At 47.2% G+C, this 8,876-nt stretch overlaps 1 protein-coding gene across 1 annotated transcript; it reads right to left on the reverse strand.

Moving 5' to 3' along the window:
* Positions 1-181: 181 nt before the first annotated feature.
* Positions 182-3,088, reverse strand: Ifi35 (interferon induced protein 35). Its single transcript, XM_090351496.1, has 4 exons — positions 2,771-3,088; positions 728-906; positions 511-634; positions 182-357 (listed from the first exon to the last, which is right to left on the reverse strand). The coding sequence occupies exons 1-4, from the start codon at positions 3,086-3,088 to the stop codon at positions 196-198; spliced, it is 783 nt and encodes a 260-aa protein (XP_090207622.1). The 3' UTR covers positions 182-195.
* Between the last annotated feature and the right edge of the window lie 5,788 nt (positions 3,089-8,876).

The following is an 8,876-nucleotide window of genomic DNA, read 5'->3' on the forward strand; positions in this document are numbered from 1 at the left end:
GCTAGTGGAGGGATTTCAGGGTTCTTCACTCCCCCACCTCCTCCCTTCCAGGCCAAATTCACTTTCCTTTTGTGAATGAAGTAAGGAAAAACCCCCATCATACCATGCAATTTTCACGTTTTGCAACTTGGAATCGCTGCCCCCTGCTGGCGCATACGAAGCTCTCTTACACACACACACACATGCACAGGTGATTTAGGGGAGCTCAGAAGTGAAGACTGCCAGGCCCTGCTGTCCTGGAGAAACCACTGTCAGATCTTCCACGTCTCCACCACCTGAGGTGGGCTTCTGGAAATGGATCTCCTGGCTGTCCAAGACATCAAGGATGTTGACCACAAGAACTGAGCGGGCCACTGGCTGACATCTGATTTGCCAGGAGATGGCAAAGGCTCATGGCAGGATGAGACTGGGGGATCAGAAGTCATCAGTGCCCCATAGGAGTATGTGGGTTGGAGTGGCCCAGTGGAGTTTGGGGTTTGTTCTGTATTTTCCCTGGGCTCATTCCTCTACCCATCTACCTACCTCAGCCATCCAGATCTTCCCACTCAGAGAGGGAGAGACTTTCAGAGGGACCTGCTGTCTGCCTAGTGACACTCTGAACTGGCCAATCTGGCACAGGTTCTGGGCCACTGTGGGGAACAGAGAGAGTACTTTTGGCATCAAGGCCTCTCCTTTCCTAGCCTAATGCACACAGATCCCTGATCTCCCCTGAGGGATCTTTCCTTCTTCCTGGGTGAAACCCAGCATGACACTTCCTTGCAGCAGCTCCCCAGTCTCCACATCCCCACCCCCATTCCTGGCCTTGCCAAAGAAGATCTCTAGCTTATCCAACAGCTCCTCCTCCAGCTCCAGTCCTGAAGGAATTCCACTGACCAGCACCCTCTGTCCATGTGGCAGGCTGGTTGCCTGAGGGAAGACAAGAGAGCCAGGTATCAGTGGTTCATGACTATAATTCTAGCTACTCAGGAGGCTGAGATCTGAGGATCCTGGTTTGAAGCCAGCCCAGGCAGACAAATCTGAGAGACTAATTATTCACCAAGAAGGCACAAATGGAGGTATGGCACTAGCCTTAAGTGGAAAAGCCAAGAAAAGAATGTGAGGCTCTGAGTTAAAATCCCAGTGCGGGCACAGGAAAGACCATATGTTGGTGGCTCATGCCTATATTCCTGGCTATTTACCTAGGCAGACCTCTGAGGATCACAGCCAAAGCCCGTCTAGGCAGCAAGTCCATGAGTCTTAGTTCCCTCCAATAAATGACCAGAAAGCTGGACATGGAGCTGGGGGCTCAAGTGGTAGAGTGTGAGCTTTGAGCAAAGGAAGCTTAGGGATCAGCCAGATGCTGGTGGCTCTTGCCTGTAACCCTAGCAACTTAGGAGGCTAAAGATCTGAGGATTGTGGCTCAAAGCCAGCTTGGGGCAGCTTATCTCCCATTAACAACCAGAAAACCAGAAATGGGGCTGGGGCTCAAAGTGGTAGAGTGCTAGCCTTGTACAAAAGAGCTCAGGGACAATACCCAGGTCGTGAGTTCAAGTCCAACAACGGACCAAAAACAAAAAACAACAAAAAAAAAACCCTGCGCAGTGGCACATACCTGTAAGCCAGCCCCAGCACAAAAGGACCTGAGACTCTTACCTCCAATTAACCTCTGGAAAACAGGAAATGGGGTTTGGCTCAAGGGGTAGGGTGGTAGCCTTGAGCTGAAGAGCTCAGGGACAGCGCCCAGACCAAGTTCAAGCCCCAGGACTAGCAAAAAAAAAAAAAAAATACAAAGGTATCTCAGGGACAGTGCCCAGGCTCCGAGTTCAAGCCCCAAAACTGCACAATGTTGAATTCAGGCTCAAATACCAGCATAAAAAGAAAAGAAAAGTAAAAGAAAAAAATCACAAAGAAAGTGGCCTGAGTTCTGATGGATCTCATTTAAAATCCTAGCTGCTCACAGGCTGAGATTTGGAGCTGGGAATGTGGCTTAGTGGTAGAGTGTTTGCCTAGCATGCTTGAAGCACTGGGTACCACATAGGCAGAAAAAGTGGGAAGTGGTGTAGTAGCTCAAGTGGCAGAGTGCTACCCTTGAACAAAAGAAGCTCAGGGACAGTGCTCAGGCCTTGAGTTCAAGCCCCAGGATTGGGGGAGGGGGACATTGAGATTTGAAGATTGAGGTTCAAAGGCAGTTCAAGCAGGAAAACCTGTGAGACTTTGTTTTGTTTTTGCCAAACCTGGGGTTGAACTCAGGGCCTAGGTAGTGTCCTTTGTGCTCATGGCTAGAGCTCTACCACTTCAGCCACAGCACCACTTCTTTTTCTGAGTAGTTTGTTGGAAACAGGACTCTCCCAGACTTTTCTGCCCAGGATCATTCTGAACTGTGATCCCTAGATTTTAGCCTCCTGAGTAGCTAGGATTATAGACATGAGCCACCAGTGTCAAGCTTCTATGAGACTTTTATCTCCAATGAACCAGCAAAAAGCCAGATGTGGGACTGTGGCTCAGTGGTAGAATGCCAGCCTTGAGTGGGAAAGGCTAAGGGACAGTACTCGGACCCTAAATTCAAATTCCAGTGTTGGCAAGAAACGAAAAGAAGGGAGGAAGCAGGGTAGAGTGAGCAGTAGATTAAGAACTCTCCAGCTTGCTTGCTTGCTTCCTTTCTCCCTCTTTCTCTCTCTCTCCTTCCTTCCTTCTTTCTTTCCTTCCTATCTTCCTTCCTCTCCCTCTCCCTTGCCTTCTCCCTCTCTCCCCCCCACTCTTTCTTCCTTTCTTTACCAGACACACTCCTTACCTGGTCTTTGGTGGAGTCCTTGAGCTCCCTTCTCAACTGCTGTAGCTCTTGTAGCTTCATGTTTAGTCTGGCCTGTTCCCCATGCAGAATGCAGAGGACCTGTGGAAGCCGAAGAGAACAAAAAGATCTTTCCTGACCTACATCTCCAGAGAGCATGGGCCCAGGGCAGAGAGGGCTGTTCTGGGCTGGAGAAGGCGAGATAATGTTCAGTTCCAGGACAACCCAACCCCTTTTCCCTGTTTGGTTCCAGCTCACTCCACTCAAGGTGTATTTGGTCTCAGCAGCTGGCAGAAGGACAGAAATCTTTGCAGCAGCCATAGCTGGTTTATTTCACAAACATTAACCCAGCTAGTGCTATGTAGTGCTCAGGCTTGACACAGGGCTGTGGGATAGAGGGATCAACTTCAGGCCCATGTCAAATAATACCACGACAGTATACAGTCTCCTATGAAGAGCATGGAGAGTTTAAAGGATGGACAGTCCTAAGGGAGTCCTGTCCCTAGGGAGGGCATTGAGAATGACGACTGAGATTTGCAAGATGTCATACCATTTGTCTTTTTGTTCTTTCTTTTTCTTTTTCCTCCTCCTCGTCCCCCTCCTCCTCCTCCTCCCCCTCCCCCTCCTCCTCCTTATTCTCCTCCCCTCCCTCCCTCCTTCTCCTCCTCCTCCCCCTCCCCCTTCTCCTATACTAAGGATAGAACTCAGAGGCCTCAAGCATATAGTCATGCTCTACCATTTGAGCTATTTTCCCTTTGTTTTATATTTTATTGCTCTACCATTTGGGCTGTCATTCCCTTGTTTTATATCTTACTGTTGAGACAGTCTCACTAGGTTTTTCTAGGCTGGAAGTGCTAGCAGTCAGTCCTGGCTTCTCTTGCTGAGTAACTGGTATTACAGGTGTGGACCACCACATAATCCTGCTAAACTTTTCATTGAAGAGGGAGAGCACTGGGGATTGAACCCTTATCCTTGGGTGTGCTAAGTATCTGCTCAACTGCTGAGCCATCAGCCTGTTAATATCTTTTGTCTTGAGGCTTGAACTCTGGGTGTTGTCCCTGAGCTCTTCAGCTCGACTATCGCTCTACCACACCAAGCCACAGTGCCACCTTCAGTTTTCTGGTAGTTAACTGGAGATAAGAGACTTTAGTGCCCTGGCTGGCTTTGAACCACGATCCTCAGAACTCAGCCTCCTGAGTAGCCAGGCACTTCACTGCCATTCTTTACATGTCCCAAGCCACCTTTCAGGCTGGTGTGATTTGGAGTGGGTTCAGAGAAAGTACAGACAACATGGCCTGAAATCAACACCAGAGATCCGAATAAATGCACCTTTGTTTGTGAGATGGAGCAGACATTGGCTGGCAGAGTTCCCACTATGGCTAGGAAACCTGATAAATAAGGTCAGCACAGGGAAGTGTGAGTTTGCTTGGCAAGACTGGACTCTGTCCTGGTAACCTCTGAATCCCCAGGATGGGAGCATGTTACAGAGGACACTGAAGAAAGCCAATCGAGGTGCTGCTTCTGCTTCCTTCCTCTTCTTTTTCTTCTTCTTCTTCTTCTTCCTCCTCCTCCTCCTCCTCCTCCTTCTCCTCGTTCTGCCACTGGCAGTCAACAAAGATCCAGAGGTTTTTTTTTTTTTCTTTCTCTTTTTCTTCTAGTCCTTGGGACTGAACTCTGAGCTTGAGCACTATCCATGGGCTTTCCTTAAGGCTATGCTCCACCACTTGAGCCACAACACCACTTCCTGCTTTTCTATGTATATGGTACCAAGGAATTGAACCTGGGTCTTTATGCATGGTAGGCAAGCACTCTACCACTAGGCCAAATTCCTAGTCCCAATCCCAGAGTTTTGTATGAAGCAGTAGCAGAGAATATATGTCAGTAGCTACTAAAGACCTACTAAGTGTCAAGCACAGTTGGACCCATTCAAGCATCACAAAAGCACAGACTTGCCAGGTGCTGGTGGTTCATGCCTGTAATCCTTGCTACCCAGGAGGCTACCATCTCAGGATCAGGTTCAAGGCCAAACAGGGCACTTAAGTCCATGAGACCCCCTTTTTTTTGTGGATCATGGGCTTGAACTCTGGGCTTGGGCACTGTCCCTGAGCTCTTCAGCATAAGGCTACTGCCCTACCCATGGAGCCACAGCGCCACTTCTGGTTTTCTAGTGGTTAATTAGAGATAAGAGTCTCACGTTCTTTTGTGCCCTGGCTGACTTTGAACCATGATTCTCATATCTCAGCTTCCTGAGTAGCTAGAATTACAGGTGTAAGCCACTGTGCCTGGCTCATGAAAATCTTATCTCCAATTATTCACTTACAAACTGGAAGTGGTGTTACGGTTCAAGTGGTAGAGTGGTAGCTTTGAGCACAGAGAGCTCAGGGACAGTACCCAGACCTGAGTTTAAACCTCACAATGGAGGGGAAAAAAAAAAACAACCCAAAACCATAGGCTGTATTGAAGGTTGTAGTTCAGTGGTAGAGTGGTAGAACAGCAGCCTTGAGCAAAATAAATGCTCAGGTGGGCCTAGAGCATGGCCTAGTGGAAGAGTGCTTGCCTAGCAAGAAGCCTTGAGTTAGTTTCCTGGGTATCACATACACAGAAAAAGCTGGAACTGGTGCTGTGGATCAAGAGGTAGAGAACCCTACCCTTGAGAAAGTCCAAGGCCATGGGCTGGGAGATTGGCCTAGATATAGAATGCTTGCATGACAGGCATGAAGACCCAGGTTCAATTCCTCAGTACCACATTCACAGAAAAAGCCAGTGGCTTCCCCCAGTGGTTTGGCTAGGCGCTAGCCAGGGGTGGGGGTGGCAAGTTAGCTGAATGGCTAGTCAAATGGGCTTCACCCAGTGGCTAGACTTGCCATCTGGGCCCTTGGGCTGCAAACCTTTGAAGATTTGGAAAGCAAAGGAAAGGATGCGTGGTGTGGTTACGTGGTTTCTTCTTTTGTTGCAGACAGAAATAAGTTGCACAGCCAAAGGTCTAACAAACCTGATATCACCCTCTTCTTTCCATTGACCTAGGGATTTACCTTCTCCTGAGGGCCTATTGGAATGACGGTTCGCTTAGAGCAAGTTGTATGCTTACCAGAGAGCTGGAACTCCCACCAAAGGAAGACACTTCCCTAAAGTGAATTTTCCTGTCAATATTGTTTAGAAGTTCCAGTGCATTGGCAGATTGTGTTGTTTAAATTTCATACTTTTGCTCCCAGATTGCAGACTCACCTCCTTGCCTGGCAAATTAGAGGAAACATGGAAGGCTGCCGTGTTGGTTGTACAACCAGAAAGCCAGGACTCCTTTGGGGTAGAGCCAGAGCGCCACCGTGAGTCTGACATCTGCATTGCAGGTCCAGTGTGCATGTTCTGCCAGATTTGGAGCAAGTGCGGCAGGCTCCCTTCTGTAACAAAAAGTAGGTATGTGGGGTCCATAGTTGTGCCCCTGACGATCCTGGCTTCTGCTTAGTAAAAACACGGTGCATCACTTCCCGTTATCCAGAGAAACACCACCAACAGGAAGTGGCTGTACACAAGGAAGAGATTCATTTTTAGGAGTTGTCTCATTTAAATTGTGAGGTGTGTAGGGGCTGGGAGTTTGGCCTAGTGGTAGAGTGCCTGCCTAGAATGCACGAAGACCCGGGTTCGATTCCTCGGTACCACATACATAGAAAAAAGCTGGGAGTGGTGCTGAGGCTCAAGTGGTAGAGCTCTAGCCTTGAGAAAGTCCAAATACAGTGCTCAGGCCCTGAGCTCAAGCTCAGGACTGGCCAAAAAAAAAAAAAAAAAAAAATGTGAGGGGTGTGTGTGTGTGTGTGTGTGTGTGTGTGTGTAGGGGGGGGTTCAGCTTATGCAGAAGTGTGTCTGTGGTTCTGAAGATGGAGAATTCCTCAGACAGGGAGGAGAAGGAAGAGGAGGAGGAGGAGGAGGAGGATTGGTTGGTTCTTTCTCCTATTTCTAGTCCCATTTTCCTGTCTCACACTTACACTCCAAAGTCATCTTTATTTAAATTTTTGTTTTTCATTGAGACCTCTGAGAGAAACATGCAGCACTGGTGTTCTGCATCTGACTTACTGCACGTAGCAACCTATCCTTTGATTTGTTCTGTTTTAGTTTACTTTTCTGGATGTTGTGCATGCAATTGTATTCCTGATTTCAGCAAGTGCATTATTGGTGCATAAGCAAAGTTACTGATTGTGTGTTTGTGTGTATTGAGTTTGTCATCTGATATTTTACTGAATTTGTTTATTAGTTTCAATTTTTCTATCTATGGAACCATATCAATTGCAAACAAAGATGATTTGACATCCTCCTTCCTATTAGTATTGTGTGATTTCTTTCTCTTTTCTCATTTCTCTGGCTAAAATTTCCAACACTGTATTGAGGATAAGTGGATGCCTTTTTTCTTTTTTTTTTTTTTTCCCAGTCCTGGGCTTGAGCTCAGGGCCTGAGCACTGTCCTTGGACTTTCTCAAGGCTAGAGCTCTTCCGCTTGAGCCTCAGCACCACTTCCGACCTTTTTCTATGTATGTGGTACCGTAGAATCGAACCTAGGTCTTCATGCATGCTAGGCAAGCACTTTAACCACTAGGCCAAACTCCCGGCCCGCCTTTTTTCTTATTTCAGGGGAATTCTTCATCCAGTATGATGTTACACCTAGGCTTGTCATATCCTTTATTAAATGGAGATGTAGTCCTGTTATTTCTAATTTACTCAGGCCATTTATTTTATTTTATTGCATATGCTGGTACTAGGGTCAGGGCTGAGACTCTGTCATTGAGTCTTTTTGCTTAAGGCTAACGTTTCCACCTGACCCACAGTCGCACTTGCAGGTTTTTGTGGCTAATTGGAGGTAAGGATCTCACAGACTTCTTTGCCTGAGCTGTCTTTGCATCATGATTCTCAGCCTTCTGAGTGTCCTGAACCAGTGACACCTAGCTTATTTAGGGCTTTTTGGCACGAAGAGAGACTGATTTTTTTTTTTGCCAGTCCTGGTCTTGAGCTCAGGGCCTGGGCACTGTCCTTGGACTTTCTCAAGGCTAGAGCTCTACCACTTGAGCCTCAGCACCACTTCCGGCTTTTTTCTATGTATGTGGTGCCGAGGAATCGAACCCGGGTCTTCATGCATGCTAGGCAAGCACTTTAACCACTAGGCCAAACTCCCGGCCCGAGACTGATTTTTTTTTAAGCAAATGCTTTTATATACCTACTGAGATGATGATGTGACTTATTTTTGGTCCCGAATTCTGTTTATGTGCTGTACCATGGTATTTGATGTGTGTGTGTAGAACCCGCTTGGATGCCTTTTGAAGCTAGAAGTTCCATTGAACGTGAGAAGTTTATTTCCTACCCCTTGTAGGCTGAGTTTAGGAAGTATCCGTCTTATCTTAGCTGTCCTCTATCTGAAAGAATTGTTTTCCACAGTGCCCTGCTCAGAGAAGCATTGTCACCAGGATGTCATTGCTGAAATGCCTGCTGCAGCATCCCATTGATGAGCAGGTTGATTGTCCTTCTGCAGACTTTGCAGTTATGTGCTATAGGCTAGAAGGTAGAGGGGAAGAGGAAGAGAGGAAACAAGAAGAGATGATGGGAAGTGGGAAAAGACCAAAATCAAGAATAGAGCTAATGGACGGTTGGGGTCAAAGCTGCTCATACTTAGATGGGTTGAAAGAAACTTGGCTGTATGGGAGTTGCTTCTCAGTGTTGAGGGTATTTTGTGGAAAATGTACCAAGAAACCCAGAATGATAAGAACGTTATCAATAATTGAGAGTAGTTATTTCTCAATGATTTTTTTTTTGTGGGTCATGGGGCTTGACCTCGGCCTGGGTGCTGTCCCTGGGCTCTTCAGCCCAAGGCTACCACCCTACTCTTGAGCCAAGCCCCTTCCTGTTTTCTAGAGGTTAATTGCAGATAAGAGTCTCAGGTCCTTTTGTACCTGGGCTGGCTTTGAACCTTGATCCTCAGATCTCAGCCTTCTGAGTAGCTAGGATTACAGGCATGAGCCAATGCACTGTTGGCTTTTTGAATAGTTTATTGGGGATAAGAGTCTCAGAGTTTCACACTTGGGAAGGTTTCAAAAATGGGATCCTCAAATCTCAGCCTCCTGAGTTGCTAG

The sequence above is a fragment of the Megascapheus bottae genome, chromosome 17, assembly GCF_031878675.1.
Source record: "Megascapheus bottae isolate mThoBot1 chromosome 17, mThoBot2.hap1, whole genome shotgun sequence".
NCBI lineage: Eukaryota > Metazoa > Chordata > Mammalia > Rodentia > Geomyidae > Megascapheus > Megascapheus bottae.